This window comes from Sardina pilchardus, chromosome 12 (genome assembly GCF_963854185.1).
Source record: "Sardina pilchardus chromosome 12, fSarPil1.1, whole genome shotgun sequence".
Lineage (NCBI taxonomy): Eukaryota > Metazoa > Chordata > Actinopteri > Clupeiformes > Clupeidae > Sardina > Sardina pilchardus.
In genome coordinates, this window is record NC_085005.1 from 2530727 (window position 1) to 2548850 (window position 18124).

Consider the following 18124-nt stretch of genomic DNA (forward strand, 5'->3'; position numbering starts at 1 on the left):
TGAATAAATTACACACAAACTGGCACTACAACTCAGTTATAACTTCTATTATCAATGAATCTCCTTCCCATCACTGAAAGAAATCTCTCATGTAGAAATGACAGCATCTTCCACAGCTTGATTGCAAATGGCTATATAGTAATCAGAAGATACTATTCAAAGACTGACCTTTTGAATTCTCATTAGTGACAGAAGGGGAACCTTGAAGTGATAGTCAACCAGACTCATTGCTATTTCGTACCCTCATGATGTAAATTGTTCTTTCCTTTTTGCTTTTAAAATAAAATAATGCTTTTATGAAGACTGATGTATTAATTGTTAATGCTTGCTTGTATTATTATCAGTTCAGTTCAGTTACCTTAAACGAATGGTTTGGACATTTTTTTTTCCCCAAGAGGACCGTAGCACCAAAAGTTTGAGCACCCCTGCACTCTTAGGTTTTAGCCTACCTCAAACACCCCAAATGGAAACTCGGTTGCTTTGTTCTGCTATAGCCTACAGGAACCCTTATTATCAAATTGATACACTGGGTGCTGCTTTAGCCCTAAATCATAGTATATTGAAATTAACAACATGCGTATAAAGACCAATTCTTACTTTGTGTGGGTTTAGAGGTACTGTCCCTGAAATAAGTTATGTGACACTTTAAGTCACTTTTAGGAGCATCCGCTAATTGACAAATAATGTAAAAATAGATTTGCTTTCAGTGTAGGACAAATAAATACACCTTTTCTCATTCCCACTGTCCAACCTATGCACTACGCAGCTCTAAGATTGACAGAATAAGAAACACCTTCACATGCCTTCTCCGACTATATCACCAAAATACACCAATCCGCATGTTAGCAAGCTTTATGAGTGCCAACAGGGCGAATCCTGGAGCAAGATTGTTGTAGGCCTTTATATTTTTGATAGATAGCTCACTAGTTTTAGAGAGAACCCCTGACTATTGCTTTAAACAAATATGGTTGCATAACATATTTGTCATTTAAAACAGATTTGAGACCTGTGTCTGGGCACAGAGCTAGTTTCATGTCTGGAATTGCCAGAGGACACACAACTGCTGCTTTCACTAATTTCAATCACTGTCCATCAATAGGACTTCATTTGGCCTGAATTACATGTCAATGAGTCATTATGTTACGTCTGCATGCAAATGTATACCACCCAAACAGATATTGGACACAAAACAATGTACATGATATGTTTCTTTATTTCATAAACAGAAATGGTGTCTAGACAAAAATCTGTCATTTATATAACACTAGCAATTGAAATGCATGAAAATGAGTTTTGCACAATACCATATGTACAATGGTTGTTAAGTCATTTAATTCATTAGGGTCATGTAGCCTTTAGAAATTAAAAAGGTAAAAACTCTTAGTAGAGAATAAGCAAATTACAGCTATCTCAAATTGACAATATTAACACAAAACAGTCTCCTAGAAAAACGAGAGAATAAAACAACTGTGACTACGTGCTGAAGAGCTATTACATTAAAAATGATGCACCAAAACCTACCTAATACAATAATCCATATAATTTGTGTAAAAAGCATGTAGAAAAACACCTGATGCAGTTTGCTGATACAGTCATTGACCAGTTATGAGAGGTATGAAGGATTTCACAGGTAGATAAGTGTGACAAAGTCCGCTCTGTTGACCCAGGGATGGGGGGCCGACGGCCCCTGCATACACTCACTTCACTTGAATGTGAACTATGGCCTCTGCAAGTTCTAAGGCAAATATTGGAGGTGCACTTATATCCATGTAACTCTGACACATCCCCATTAGTTGAGAAGATGACTTAAGGGAACACATATGAACGGGTATTTTTCTTTCATTTCAGTTTTCAGTTGAAAATATGAAATAAAGGAAAACACTACCCTATCCATCCAATTGAAGCTAGCATTTTTTTTATGTACATGGACAATTCCATAAACATGACGTGACACCTTTTTGTAAACATTTTGCTTTTCTTTTACTTCTCAAAATGATCTCCTTTGTATTCAGTCTGGACACCATCATCTTATAAAGTTGAGCAAATTGTGTAAAAGGCAAGATTTCATCATCTGTGAAAAGAGGAACCTTTGGAGAGCCAGTGTAAATGTTTCAGAGAAGCAGCCAAAAACAAACAAACAGATTTACATAGATATTAAAAGCTTATAAAAAATGTTAGAGGGCTTTGTACATCTTTGTACGCTTACTTTGCGACACAGACCATGAATCTTGGTCAAATATGGAAGCCATTATCCATAATATGAGAAAGTAATCAGTTTAAAATGCATTTCCTAGAGTCCAGCCAAATCGCAAGGTTTAAAAGCTTAGATTCTGTCAATTATCATAGAAAACATTTCATTATTAAGTGAAGTATCCCAAAAGATTTAAAGAGTCTACAGCCCTTGTTGGGGGTTTAACTAAAAAAAGGTTGTGTTTTGCATTGAAGAAAAAAAAGCCTCTCAGAAATCTATATACACAGACATAAGCAAGTATTTTTAAAAGTCAAAACATAGAAACAAAACAACACAAACTAGCTATAGCATACAGACTCTGAACTAGCTTCTGAATGGAGAAAGAAGAACCTGTTGGCACCCTGAGACAATTTACAAGAGCAACTGTGATTATGATAAAAAAATAAAAAAAAAACCTTGGTGAGTTGACTTGTTTAGTTTATGAGTGACTGAAATGATTGCAAAAAAAGCTTATTTGATGCATGGGATTTTGATGAGCCAGGAGATGACCACTGTTCACCGCTGAGACAGAGACAGGCATGCTGTGACAGCTACAGTCAATGCATCCTGAATCCACGTGCGGTAATCATTTGCTTGTGTGCTTAGAGAAGCACTTTCAACAGAGCAAAACAACAGAGAAAAGCATAAGATACAATCCAGAAATAAGCTCTGCACTCATTGCTATCCAAATAACGCAAACAATAGAGCGCTAATAGGAGAACAGACATAATTTGAGATTTCTCTGCTTATCAAAGACTTTAGAAAAGCAACATGTTCAATCCAAACTGTAAGGTAGACAAAGACATTATCCGAAGAGTACTCATTGTGTGCTTGTCTTGTGGAACTGGCTCTTCCACATTTACTTTGTACAATAAAGTAAAAGGTAACTTTATAGGGATGACTTGCATATGTTTACACCAATGTCCACTTGGACCCATCTAGCTTTAACTTCTTTGTTTGGTACCTGTGTACAATTCTTTTGAAATGGTATATATTTTACATTGTAATGGCATAAAGAGAATCTTACACCAAGAAAAGCAGAAGAGAAAAATAAGAACCACACTGAAAACAACAATTATTACTAGCAATTACAATAGCTCTAGACTTCAACTTTCTAACTGAGCAGATTTTGTCCAACATGTATCTTAATGTGTGATTGTGTGCATGTGTGTGTGTGTGTGTGTGTGTGTGTGTGTGTGTGCGCATATGAGTGTGTGTGTAAGCTCGTGCATAAACTTGTGTGCACGTGCATGTGTTAGGGGAGCATTTAGTAAAGGTGGGGTCCAAGGAGAATTCTTTGGACTGTCTGATTCACAAATACACACCAACAGACGTACGTACTCAACCAACTACTGCTATTTAAAAGCTCTTGGGGTTAAAAGCTCAAGCATTTTTTTACTTAGTCAACACTGAAAGGGCATAGTGGAGTGGTATCAATAGGGGTGTAAAGGTGTTCATTGGCACATACAGTAATCAAACTTACATGCACCTGCATTGATCAACACTATTAAAGGTAGTAAAATCGCACTGGTGCACATTTGTGCTGGGGGGGTTGAAATAAGATTTGCCTGATGATAAAGAATTTTGTTAAACAAATATCGGCTTTGAGGACAAACGGTCTTTGATCATTGAAGAAGAGGTAAGTCGGGCTAATGGGAGTTATCTGATAAATACCTACACCCAAAGGCAAACAGAAACAAGACAAACTATATAAAATATACAAGCAGCATGCAATCCCACCAGGAATATATCTCTACTAAATGTACAATAAGGGCAAACATAGGACTGTTTCATAGCTATCTAACACTCCATACACCTTCAGCTGTGTTCACATGTATACTTAATAGAATTCTCCATTAGCTTATTAGATTATTATCAATAAAATAACATAGTCAGAACACTCCCTCATACTGCGTTTCATTCCTTCTCTGTTATAGTAGAGCTGGTTGTATCTTGTAATATTTCGCTAGTCTTCAGGTAACTCTAATTTAAATAATTTGTTTTAGAGGAGCACTTTTAAGTGCCAATGTAAGTGCTGCATTTTTTAGACTTTGTCAAGGTCCTGAAACAGAAATCTCCCCGTTGTGAAGTGCTAGCAGGTTTTGAGTGCAATGCGTGATGCTAAAGAGAGAGAGAGAGAGAGAGAGTGGCAGAACTAAGAGCAAACAATAGAGCAAGTGTCTCACACGACTAGTTCTGAGTCTTTTAAAACTGCGTATCAAACTATGTCAAACTATGTCCCTCTGCTAGATAAAAAGCTATCCATAACCCTTGACATCAACACATAACACTGAAGAAAATAAAGAAAAAAGTGGCTGAGGGTTTCACCATTAAATCTTTAAATACTGATAAAAACACAGAAAGGCTGTGACTCTTCACATTTAAAGAGGTTGTCAACCAGGTTTACACCGACACCGCCTGAGTCACGGATTATATACAAACTTTTTACACAGTCCTCATCAACATCCAAGGGGCCTGACCAATTAAACGTGTGGCCATAGGGGGTATGTGCATCTGGTTGCAGTGATGGTGACAGTGTGTGAGTGTGTGAATGTGCGCGCGCGTGTGTGCGTGTGTGTGTGTGTGTGTGTGTGCACATGTGTGTCTAAATACATGTGTGGGTGCACTCGAGTGCATGCTTGTGACAGGCTGATTTCCTGAGTTCAAGAACACCCACCTTCATGGGGATTTCACTTTAGACAGGAAACAGCAGAGCAAAATGATTTCCCTTGGTAAAAAGGTGCTTGATATAACCCCAGAGAGAAAGAAAACGGCTAAACCTTGACCTGTACAACATTACTGACAGCCACCATGCTCCGTCCTATATACACCACACGTTCTGCTAAGCAAGCACTTATACATTACCATTAAAAACATCCAAATACAAGGGTATTGCTGATGTGTTGGGACATAGCTATTCAACCTCATGTCAATTCTTTCTGTCTTTTTGAGTCATTTTCGTTCATTTCAGTGCTGTAGAAGGCAAAGGAGGAATGTTTAGATACAACCATCTGTACATAAAAGTGTTGCAGTACAGAAACAGTAAAAATGAGCGACGACGAGCAGACGACGTTTTTGCATATGAACATTTACAGCTGAGATGCTGCAAAAAGAATCTTTCATGTACAGAATCTGTATCCTTTTTTCATGAATAATATTGAACATTCAGAATACTTCCTGAGTTTGAATTGTGTGACAAGGGCCACTGAGAGAATGAGAACGTCAGAGAGAGAGGAGGGAAGATAGAAGATAGGAGGAGATAGAGAGATAGAGAGATAGATAGATAGATAGATAGATAGATAGAGAGAGAGATAAAGAGAGAAAGAGGGGTAGAAGGAGAGAGAGAGAGGAATAGAGAGAGAGAGAGAGAGAGAGACAGCTGCTGCTAGGTCCATAGAGGTTTGTGTTTGAGATGCGCTCTGTGCCCATCCCTGCTTTGAATGGACTGTAATAGATCAAGAGCAGCATTGCCACTGCGGAGGTCATTGGCGGGGAAGGGTGTAGCACCGTCGTGAGAGCTGTGTGAGAATTCGCAACCATTCTGTTCTGGTTAGAATCGAGAAAGACCTGGACAACAGTATTGCTGCAGTTAAGACAACTGTAGTGTCAACCTTTCAAAGACAATAAAAGACATAAATACCAACAAAACAAAATAAATGTTTAAAATAAGAACACTGGCAGAGGCTGACCATTGTAACAACCCTTTTCAAAAAGGGTCTGTCAAAAACTCATTGAACTAAATAAAAAAATTGACAAAACAAAACAAAAGACAGATTCCCACCAGCACTAGGAAGAGTCCTTCCTGGGCTGTTCTTCGGTGGTACATTTATCAGTCATTTCTTGACAGAAGTCTACTGTCACCGTCTGGTTGCACTGTTCCGATGACGACAGCCCTGACTCGTGGAAGGCTACAGCTGCCTTGGAGATGGAGTCTGGACCCTCCCTCCCGTTCCCCACCGGCCCCTCCGCACCGTTGCCGGTCGCCAGACACCACTGGGCCGGACCCGGCCCGCCTTCCGAGGGCCCCGGCGACTTATGGAACTGGGGCTCGGGGGAGGCGGAGCGGGAGTTGGTGGTGAGGTCGATGCTGGTGGAGGGGCCGCCCGTGGGTGTGGTGGTGGTGGTGGCGCTGCTGCTGTTGCTGTTGCTGGCAGTGGTGTTGGGGTTGGGGGTGGAGTTGGGCGTGGCGTTGGCCGGCCGCAGCCCGGGGCAGTAGCGGTGGACCTGCTCGGGACTCAGCTGCACGTCCTTGTACACTTCCTGAGACAGGCAGGAGAAGTTCTCCCACAGCTCCCCCATGCACGCCTTCAGCTGGTTACGCTCCGTCAACAGCTTCTCCTTCTCACAGACCTGAGCACAAGACACAGCAACACACAAGCACACACATCAGCACACACAACGCACATGCACACATACACACACATTCAAACTATACACAATGAGATAGATAGATAGATAGACAGAAAGATAGAGAGATAGATAGAGAGAGGGGGGTGGGGTGAGCAGGGTGGGAATTATACCAAGGCCATGAGGCCATGGCCGCCGTTGCCCTACACTTTGGCCTTGATGCCCTGTGAAAAAAACCCCATCATAAGGCCACAGTGGCCTTTATGCCCCTGACTTAGGGTTGCCAACCATTCAGTATGATACGGAATCGTCCCGTATTTGACACGTAAAAGTCTTGTTCCGTATTGAACTGATACGGAACGCTCTTTGCTCTTTGAGTGAAATTAGGTCCGGTGCTTCACCTGATAATTTGCTGCGCAATTGATCACGCAAGTCTGCCATGATTGGGCCTCAACTTAAAGAAGTTTGAGGCTGTGTTAGTGTTTCTCAAAGCCTACAGCGGCTAGCGGGTCTATGTATTTGTGTCGAGATAACCCTGAAATGTAAAACCATCGAATTTTACTCAGTGGCCTTTGTGCCCCATCATGTGGCCTTGGTGCCCCTAAAAAAAAAAAGAAGGTGAAGGCCAAATGGCCTTGCCCCTAAAATGACGAAATTCCCACCCTGGGGGTGAGGATGGGGACGATCCGATAAGCCAATTAGATTGGTTTCATATCACTACACAACAGCACATTCCTGTATCTATTGTTATTGCTATCCATTTCCTGTTTGATCAGGATGTTTTAAATCAAACTAATGTTTGATCAGGATTTCACTGCACCAGCAGACTCTTGGAGGAACATGGACACACAATGTGTGTTCACACATGTCTACTGTAGCCTACTTTCCCTGTGACATTAACAAGCACATGACAGTGGCAGAGTGCCAGGGATTGATCGTGTTCTATAGCTCATGTTAGAGATGTGTGCCCACAACACATCACATCGGCACGCCTCTGCAGGAACATGTCCTGTCACAGAATCACTCCCCCGTGACACGTCAGGCCCAGTTCACCAAACACGCTCTAGACGGAAAAAAAAACACCACCAACATTCTGCATGGCTGCTATTTTTGAACAATTTACTTTTCGCCTGACACTTTGGCGCGGAGAGACTCGGGGGGGCCCTCTGGTGAGAGGCTTCAAGCCAGCGTGCGTGGAGAGCGAGCGAGCAAGCGTGCGCTAGCGAGGAGCCCTGGGCTGTCAGGCGTCAGGAGCCGCCAGCTCATCTGCGCGCCGCATCTCCGCCGAGAGAGACGCACGAGATCATATCGGGGAGGCTGGCAGACTTCAAAGCGGGCGGCTGTCAGCGCGCTGTGGCGAGCGAGCGGGGCGCAGCGGCGGCGGTGACGTGGCACATCAAAGAGCAAGCGCTCTGTCACGCCAGCGCCCCAAACAGCAGGCGGCCCCCGAGCAGCAGCCCGTGGTGCTGCCATGGCAACGCGGCGCGAGGCGGCGATCGCTCGTCTGCGGGGGGGCTACGCTACGGAGCCCAAGTGCATGTGCTGGGTGACTCCTAAATTAGCCAGCCTGTGACTGCACCATGACACTACACCAAAGAGCCAATTACACTGGCTAGTCCTTCAGCTCAAGACCATATCATGCCACCTATATATATCCTTGGCAATGTATGGCACACCTTTGACAATCTATGATGTTACATGGTTCATAGAACTGAAAATGAATGAGACGTGTATCAATACACAAGTGACTATAATGTTTAAGTGAAAAGGACAATGGTAGACAATATGGAATTGGCATATATCTCCTCACAGTGCTCACTGATTCTCATGGCTGTGTGGCTGTGTTAGGATGTATCAAGTAAAACTGGCGATATTAATCATTCCTGAAAAATGTCTATGTTGCAGTTACAGTTGTGGTTTGTGCATAATCTATTTTATATAATTTATTGAGATGGTGAACAATGTTGTCATACCAGTTTACGAATCTCGCACTCCAAGTTTAAGATGCAGTCCAGCTTCCTCTTGCGACAGCGTTGAGCTGCTATACGGTTCTTGCTCCGGCGCCGGACGTCATGGATGAACTCCAGCTGTTCTGAGGTCAGTTTGTGCATTTTTACCATCATTTGGAAGTCATTCCTTGGAAGATTTGTGATTTGATCGACAGGGAAGGGAAGCTTGATCTGTAAAGAGAAAGACAAATGATAAATGGAAAGACATTTCAATGTTGTCCTGTGTTTCCTAAATCTGCCACTAGATGGAGCACACAGACTTCTTTGGAGGAGGTTGCGATCACTTTGTCTTTCCCTCCAACGCTCAGTCTCAAAGGTGAAGGGGAATAAAGGTGAAGGGAAAGCGAACATCACCATCTGCCCATTTGACAGCAGCCGTTTTGAAGAGAGGAAGACAGCGAGAGGCTGCCACACTCCCTTCTCTGTGGCAGCGGTGATTGCTCGAGGGCTTAGGTATGCAAATCCACAGCGCCAACATACTGAAGGTTCACAGTCTGCTCATAAATCTGACATGGGCAATTATCTTTATCTGTTACTGTCTTTTTACACACACTCCCTCTTCACAAGTACACTAGCATGGGTGTACTCGGTGGGGTCTGGAGGAAGACGTGGAATAGAAAAGCTTGGTGGCCTTGTTCAGGAGCCCATAATGGCTAATCCCAGGTTTGATGACATTATCTAAAAGATGCACATTTGTTTCTTTTTTGTCTGCTTTTTTTTTGAGCAGCAGATTCCCCCTGGTGCTGGCAAGCGTTCTGATACCCCCACACAACACGCTGATACTCCAGCGATATCTACATGCACCAGGGAGCCACTGCTGCAGGGAGGGAGAGAGAGAGAGAGAGAGAGTATGGCTGGAGAGGGTGAATAACAAAGAGACAGCACACATCCAGAGTGCTAGGGTGAGATGAGAGGCCTTCCTCTCTCTCTCTCTCTCTCCCACTCTCTCTCTCTTCTTAGCTGCCGATGGCTGCAATTCTGAAGAACAAAGTCAAGCGTGAGCAAGATGGCGCCCCCCTTCCCACGTGCACGTTTTTCTCTCCACCTGCTCCAGCAGGGCCAGAGGATCCCCAGGGAGGCTCACCTCCATCAAGGCCCACACTAAACACCTGAGAGGCCAGATAGCTAAGCCCCGCAGACATCAGACAGTAAGCGGATCTCTCACACGGCTTCAAGGGACTCCCCTTCGGCTTGATTAATATGTATGATACAGGCTAGCATTGGTGCCTCGTACACGTACGTACACTCTCCACAGGTACAGTATCTGCTGATTGAACTGAAAACAGGGGCTCCAAACGCTGCTTTCTTGTGCAGCTGCGGAGGCTGTGTGGCTGTCTAGTCCTTTTCCCCCTCAATAGACATGTTCTATTTCTGAGTCTTAAAGTCACCCTTACTGACAGAAGCCCATGAGAAATCTGCTGCTAGCAAGGTTCTTTGACTCAGACAGTCACACACACACGCACACGCACAGGCACACACGCACGCACGCACGCACACACACACGCACACACACACACACACATACACACACACACACACACACACACACACACACACACACACACACACACACACACACACACACACACACACACACACACACACACACACACACACACACACACATCCATACAATTTCAATGTTCACATCCTTGCCTAATACATTATGGCAGAGTTGATCCTGGATCAGCACTCCTGTCCTGAGATACTTAATGATGAATAAGGGGCTCAGTGGAGCTCTCTCTCTCTCTCTGTCTCTCTCTGATGCCCCCCCCCCCCGCGCCCCCCCCCCCCCCGCCCCCCTGCACCGTGCCCCAGCTCTGCTCAACATCTGTATGCAGACACATGAATAAGTCATCGGCTGAGCTCCTGCCTGCAGCAGCACAGATGGCCAGAAGTGGCCTGAGTCCGACTGGCCCAGACAGGCTCCTCTCGGCATTAGCCTCCTTCACACCACATCAATTAGGGGCGAGAGCCGCCCGCAACACACACCAGCGCTCACACGCGCGGACATTTCACTTGATCAGGTGGCAAAACAAGGGGCCGTTACCGGCTGCACGCACTGCTTAATCCATGAGAGGACATTTTTCATTGACGGCACGCTGTCAGGCGGAAACGATGCGGAATCCGGCGACCTTGATAGTAGCTCCCCCCCTCCCTAACTCACCTGCTCCCTTTCTTCTCCCCCTTAGCCGTTGTGTGTGAGAGGGGATGTCTATATTTAGTTGCTCCACCAGGAGCGCCGCTCTAGTAACAAGGCTGGGATGACAGAGTGAACACCGACGGCAGTCATAAATTCAGACCCGCCTGTACTGAATTCTCTCACTGGTTACACTTTTTCCCCTGCTCCTACACACTACACACACACACACACACATACACACACACACACACACACACACACACACACACACACACACACACACACACACACACACACACACACACACACACACACACACACACACACACAAACACACACACACACACACACACACACACACACACACACACACTTCCTCTCTATGGGTCATTATCCTGCAAATGGGTCCAGTCTGAAAAGTAGGGCTCATCTGTTACGGGGAGCGGAGTGGCTCTCCCGCTCCCACACACACGCACATGCTGTTGGCTGGGCTGTTGGCGGGCTTGGAGCAGGCTAGCGGGTGGAGGTGACCAGTTCTAGGTGACTGAGAGCAGCCAGTGACCCGCTTCTATTAGCCAGCGTCACCTCCTGCTCTCCACACCTGAGGGAAGAGCTGGTGTCATGTTTTGCTCCACAAAAAATAACTATTCTCTGTCCATGGCACATGGCACTCTATCACACACACACACACACACACACACACACACACACACACACACACACACACACACACACACAGTACCAGTTTGCCATTCATACAGCGTTGCCAACTCCAGTGCTCCAGAATGCATGACATTATCAATGCTGTTTATCTTTGTCCTCCAATCTGCTTAATGCATTCTGTTGAGAGTGCCTGGTGCGGTGGCTGAGGGCTCTGGGAGGAGTGTATGTGTGTGTGTGTAGCGGGGAGGTGTGGACAGCAGACACTCCCCTAATGGAGCAGTGAGGTTGTCTGCCTGTGGTTCTGGAGGCTAGTCAACTCCCACTGGACCCTGCTGGATACCTCATGCAGTCAGTCAAGCTGTTCCTCAGTCTGACTGTGAGGCATCGCTGTGCATAAGGATCCGTTTGATGTCAGAGCCTATACGACGCTATATAGGAGGGGAGTCCCTATGGCTGGGAATGAGTAATCGCTATTTGGTGCTGCTTAAAAATGAAACCAATTCTGTTTGCTAGTATTTCATGCTTCATTCTCTTCATTCAAATGAGCATCCTGTGCTGAAACTCTGCTATAGCATCCAGCTATAGGCTTGAATGGGGCCGGATGATGGGTAGTATGCATTTGTTCTTTCACTTAACCAACTTGTGTCTGACAAATAATATTTAGACCACAAATGTTTCATACCGAAAACACGACACGGCCCTCAGAATCGGAACTCGCGGAGCGGAATTGGTATTTGATGCATTACCATTTCCTGCGAGTAACACGTGCACTAAGAGGTTAATGTTTCATATTTCGGAGCGTGAGGAGGAAGATGAACAGACGAAATGCAACACCTCTCGTCGCTTGCTGGAGATCAATGGCTTTGCCAGACACATGTGTATAAGGAAGGGTATTGGACTACATGATGGAACTATATCAGTGATGATGGTGGAGATCAGATGCAGGCACTGGAACGCTTCATCTTGCATATGATCTTCATGCACTCAGATGCTATCATGAGAAGTGAGAGACAGCAATAGTCGGCAACGATTTTATCGTCTTATATATAAACATGTAGTTACCTCCCATTTAAAAATGTGAAATGACATTTGTAGATGCAGACTTGTTTTACTAGCTATCCAACCTAATCAGATTATGAGCCACTGGTATCCAAATGTATTTATTGAGCATTCAAGACACAGGTACAGTCATTTATGAGCCACTGGTATGGCGAGCCACGCTGGAATTTATGAATGAGCTGTAACCAAACAGGTTGGTATTGTGACTGCTATTTTATAGCTGTTCTGCTCCCAGCAAGAGTCTTGCTAGTGGGAGTGGAGGCAAAAGACCTTGTGTGACTCAAGGTACCTTAAATGACTACGGCCTTGGTGAGATTAGCCTACACTTTAACAACTTCCTTCCTCAGCACAATTCATTGTTTCCAGTGCTGGGCTGACTGCTATTTATATCGTCGGCTCTCTCTGAATGAGCTTGCCATTTGCTGTGCAAACACACAGAGGCACTGCAAACCCTCCTCCATAAACGCCATGTTTATTTCTACAGTCAGCTCGCTGAAGGGGAAAGAGAGAGGGGCAAGGCGACCCCAGGAAGCATGAGGTGGCATTTTGGAAATTGTACAGTGAAAGAGACATGGAAATAGTTGTGTCACACTTTGACAGACAGCCTTTGGTTATGATTGGTTTCAAGGAAAACCTAACATGTTAGAAAACTTTGAAGTAGATTAAGAACAAGCCACTTGTTCTTAATATACAATTATATTAAAATTGTAGCTAATAATCAAAAGCAGTCAGACAGCCATTTTAGTGACAGGCCATATCAGCTTTATGAAGGATGTTTTAATTGTGTAAATTTTAGGTTGTTAAATAATAATAATAATAATAATGCTAAAAAAATAAAAACCTATATGCCTCATCGAATGCTGCACAGCACCGTACATCAGAGAAGAATGATGACAAGAGGACAAGAATGTTTCTAGCACCGTCATGTAAACGTGTAGATCAGACCTGTTAATGTATGGCCTCCAGTACGGCATTGAGAGGAGCATAAATCAGACGTGAGTGCGGGGGGGCGGGGGTGCCTGCACACACTATGGAGGTAATAATTACACTCAGCCGCACAGGAGGCACTTTTAGCTGCTCTGCTTCTGTTGCAATGTGACGGCAGTCTCTCTGCACTCACAAGCTCAGCCCTGTCATGTTGCACATACTGGCCAAACGGGGAGATCTATGAATCCCATTGCCATGGCAACACCCCCCCCCCCCCCCCTCTTTCTTCTGCTTTTTTAAGCCCCTAGCAGTAGTAATCCGAGGTTTCATTTTGCAAACTGTGAGAGCTTGTTTATTTCCAGTGGATCAAATACACTGGTGGCTAAGTGGCATCATTAGATTTGATTACATTGTAAGTGCTTTAGAATTCACCGGATTACACACATCCATTTGTCTAAAAATTGATGACTTAATGGCTAATGCTAATAATAAGACACACTTAATGCTAAAGTAAACAACAGTCCTCCTTTGACTGTCTGGCCAGGTGGATTATGGGCTAATGAGAGGATTGCTGATCCACTCGCGTGGACGAAGCGAGCGCTGCCGCCCTGCCACCACCAGGACTGACCACAGTGTCCACCTCGCCGCCGGCCGCGTCTCCAGCCCAAAGAAGGCTGTCTGATTAAGCTATCTTGTCGCCGTCACGCTGAGTAGCCAATGTACTTTCCTGACAGGAAAGCAAACAAACAGAAGCCTGAGCCTATTCATCTCAGTCATTTCCTGACCGACTACATCTCTCTCCATATCTCGCATTTATGCAGTTGGCTAAGCGAAAGACGAGAGACAGGGAGAGAGAGAGGGTGAGAGAGATAAAAGAGAGAGGGAGAGAGAGAGAGAAAGAGAGTGAGAGAGAGAGAGATAAGAGAGCGAGAGAGAGAGAATGAGAGAGAGAGAGAGCAGAGGAGGAGGAGGGGGGGCTTCAGATCAAGCTCCTGCCCGAGAGAATCCCCACAGAGATGAGCTTGTGTGAAGGCTGCCTTAACAAGTGCACAGCGTCAGCCAATCAGAGCGCAGGGCTCGGCCACCGCCCCCCCTTCCTCCATGATGCTGCTGAGTCTCTGGAGCCCCACGGACGGCTGGCTGCACACATGATCATACGTGGCCTCTCCTATGGGCTCTCATTAAAACACACAGAGATGGACACCTCTCATGTCCATCTGCTCCCTGCCCTGCCCTGGACCAACCTGGACCGGCCTGGCCTCCAGCGGCGTTAAGGGCCAGGGCTGATGTATGTTTATTTTAACACTGTGGGCTGTAGTGTGCTGCTCCAGCCCGTATGGAGCCCATAAGAGCGTGGGCCACACCTTTACCTGCACGGAGACAGATGTGTACAGTATGTGTGGAATAAGCGTTTAAGACGGGGCGTCCACTCACCTCTGGTCCTTGCTCCTGGACGTGGCAGGATTCGCTGTCTCCCTCGGAGAAGGAGCCCGACTCGTCGCTGGAGTTGGTGCCGTAGGACTGCTCGCACTTGATCTTGGGCCGCACGGGTCCGAAGAGCGAGTCGGCGCCGGCGCTGGGCTCGGGCTGGTCGGCGGTCAGGCAGCGCGTGACGTTGGAGCAGGGCGAGGAGGAGAACTCGAACTGGGGCAGGCTGCAGGGCGAGCCGCCGCTGCCGTCCTCGGCGTACGAGTAGGACGAGCAGGAGCTGGAGGTGCGCGTGCGCGTCTCCTGGGGCGGCGAGCGCGGGCACACCTTGATTGGCACGGGGCAGCTGGTGTTGGGCCGCGGGCGACACAGCAGCGGGGGCTCGGCGGCGATGGCGTTGGCGGAGGCGTTGGCGATGGCGATGGCGGCGGCGGACGAGGGCGGGCAGCTCTGGGAGCTCGGGAGCGACTGGCTGGCGCCCGGCCACAGGCCCTTGGGCGCGTGCTCCCCCGCCAGCTCCTTGTCCAGCGAGTTGCCCCCGGGGTAGGAGTGGGCCGGCGCGCCCGAGGACGAGAAGATGACGCTGCGGCGGTCCAGCTCGCTCTCCTGCTTGCACACGCCGTCGCACGACGTCGCCGACTTGAGCGACAGCCCCGCCGGGAAACCGCCGTCCACCTCCTTGGGCACGGCGCCCGCCGCTGCCAGCTCCCCCGCCGCGAAAGGCCTGAACTCGTTTTTGTGGTCTCCCTGAGTGGCTCCCTTGTCCTGGGCGCAGAGCAGTCGGTTGGTGAAGAGCTGCTGGGTGGGGGTGGGCAGGCCGGCCAGGTCCACGCTCCTCTTGAACAGCGCCCGGATGCAGGTGGGCGACTTGCCGCTCTTGGGCCGCTCGGTGGCCGTGGGGCTGTGTCCGAGGCCGTCCAGCTCCATGTCGGCCAGGCCGTCGCGCTCCCGCTCCTCCTCCTGCTCGTCGCCGGACAGGCACGGGACGGCCACCTCCTCCTCCCCCCGCGGCTCCGTCTTGATCTGGGTCAGCGCGGGCCGGAGGGAGCCTCCTCCCGCCGCCGCGCCGCTCTCCTTGAATGTGCTTGGAAAACCTGAGGTACTGGTGTGTGATGAGGAGGTGTCGTTATTGTGCTTGTTGCAGGCCCACTGGTACTTCCTGTACTTGGGGCAGCGCGGGAGGTCCGAGGAGCCGTGGTGCCTGTCGAAGTCCAGCCGCCCGTCGGCGAAGTCGCCGCCGACCACCGCCACCGCCGCCGTGGCCAGCCGCTCGTCGTCGTCGGGCCGCCGCAGGGAGTTGAGGGCGTCGCCGCGCCGCCTGGACCTCGGGGACGCCGACACGGACACGGCCCCCCCGCCCCCGTTTCCTCCGCCGCTACCGCCGCCGCCGCCGCCGGCCTTGGACGAGGACACGGAGGACGACTCGGACTGCATGCTCTCGTCCTCGGAGCGCTCGGCGTCGGCCGCCGCCTTGCCGCAGAGCAGCACGCCGTCCTCCTCGCTGCGCAGCTGGGCCTCCAGGAAGCGAAAGCAGGAGTCCTCCAGGTTGTGCATGCGCAGGAATTCGGCACAGCGGATGACCTCCTGGATGTTTTCTCTGCTGAGTAACAGCTTAGCAGTGTAGGCAAACTGCAACAATGGGGCGAATCCCCTGGCAGTGACCTGCGAAAAAACAGGGAAATTGCCAGCATTACCATCAGCACTGCCATTGTTCCGAGCACTTGGAGTGTGCTGAGACAACCCGACAGCTCTAATGACCGTCAACAAACACTGTAAAGTACCAGTTAATCTTTTATCGGGTCAGCACCGAACATTCTATAGAGCAGTAAATAAAACACGGCACTATGGGCCGCGGATAGGTTGTGTGTCCAGCCCATTTTCATAACAATAACCCCCTCGGACATTCCAGCCGCCAGCCCGACACTGTCTGTCCCCTGCGCCGGGGCCTGGACGGATGGCTGGGACTGGTCACTCTGCCTGTTATAAGGCAAACACAACAGGACGGCTGAGGCTCTGTGGGCCGGCCCGGCCTGCGTGGCCAAATGTGTACATGAGCTTCCCTCTTGGCCAGGGCCCATTGCATTCCCTACTTCAAGGTGAGGCGCAAGGAAAGCCTAATGGTCTCTAAGTCTCCCGGATTATCCCTGTGTCAGCCGTGAGGAGCCCACTAGGGGAAAGGGAAGGGGGGGTGGGAGGGGGGAGGAGGGAGGGGGGGCCGCTCTTCTATTTGGACTTAATGCTGGATAATTAGGTAAACTCCTGAGCCTGCAGAAGCTTTGCCGGCCCTCTGAAGCTATTAGCGAAAGGGGTAGGGGGAGCGAAAGCGAGAGTTTAAGGGAGAGAGAGAGGAGCGAAGAGGAGAGAGAGAGACAGAGAGAGAGAGAGAGAGAGAGAGAGAGAGAGAGGAGAGAGAGGAGAGAGAGTGCTAGCCCTCTGTTTCACACTGCCATGTGGAATTCCCAGAGCCGGGCGTGTGTGAGCTGCTGCTGACTGCGAGCTCCGGTCCGCGCGGCTAACAAAGCCGCCTCACTGCTGTGGCCGAGCAGGCGGGCGGGAGAGCGAGCGCGAGAGCAGCCCGATGATTCACACGCTGCTGGCAAGAAAGACGCTACACAAACACGCTCTCATCCACAATGTGCTAGGTACTCTCAGGAAAACATATCTCTGATCTGGGCCTGTATTGTTTGCTTGACAAAGCCCCCACTCAGAGCCTCAATGATGTAAGGTCTTCCCAGTGCGACTTAACTGGTGCCCACCAATGGAGGCAGCGAGGGGAACAATGTGATTTTAATGAGCAGGGAAACAGCCCATGTTTACCGATTGTTTGGCGCCTTTTGTTGGAGGACGAATAGCACAAGATGAATTTCCTTGGGTGTGATGATATTCTCTCTAGCAGCCTCACAAAAGCAGCGGCGGTGGCGAACGCTGTCGACTAGTATTGAGACTATGCCAGGCACCCTGCTAGTTAAACAGGATTTCCCCCCTCAAAATTGGGCAAGGCACACAAAAACACACACACACACACACACACACACACACACAGAGAGAGAGAATTGTGGATTTTTCCATTTGGAAAAACAACCGGTCCATGCGCACAGCACAACACAAATAGAGAGAAGAAAACAAGCCTGCGGTCCCTTGAGTCATTCTACAAGTGCACATTCACAGTGCGGTGCTGGGAGCGGAGACGCGAGCTAGTTTGTCATCCAGGGGTTACGCAAGCCAGGGCTCCAACCTTCAGTCACATGACTCATGTGTAATCTCTAGAATGACCCCCCGACGTTAATCACAAAAATAACAATAATAATAATAAAAGAT

The 18124-nt window shown here is 48.1% G+C and overlaps 1 protein-coding gene across 2 annotated transcripts in view; it reads right to left on the reverse strand.

Annotated features, from left to right (window-relative positions):
• Positions 1–1215: 1215 nt before the first annotated feature.
• bach2b (BTB and CNC homology 1, basic leucine zipper transcription factor 2b) overlaps positions 1216–18124 on the reverse strand; it is a 70922-nt gene continuing 54013 nt past the window's right edge. For both annotated transcript variants that reach the window (XM_062551157.1, XM_062551156.1), the window contains exons 3-5: positions 14813–16468; positions 8551–8757; positions 1216–6580 (exon numbers count right to left, since the gene is read on the reverse strand). In XM_062551157.1, the coding sequence (XP_062407141.1) occupies positions 6017–6580; positions 8551–8757; positions 14813–16468 (2427 nt within the window). In that variant the 3' untranslated portion in view covers positions 1216–6016. The remainder of the gene's footprint in view (positions 6581–8550; positions 8758–14812; positions 16469–18124) is intronic.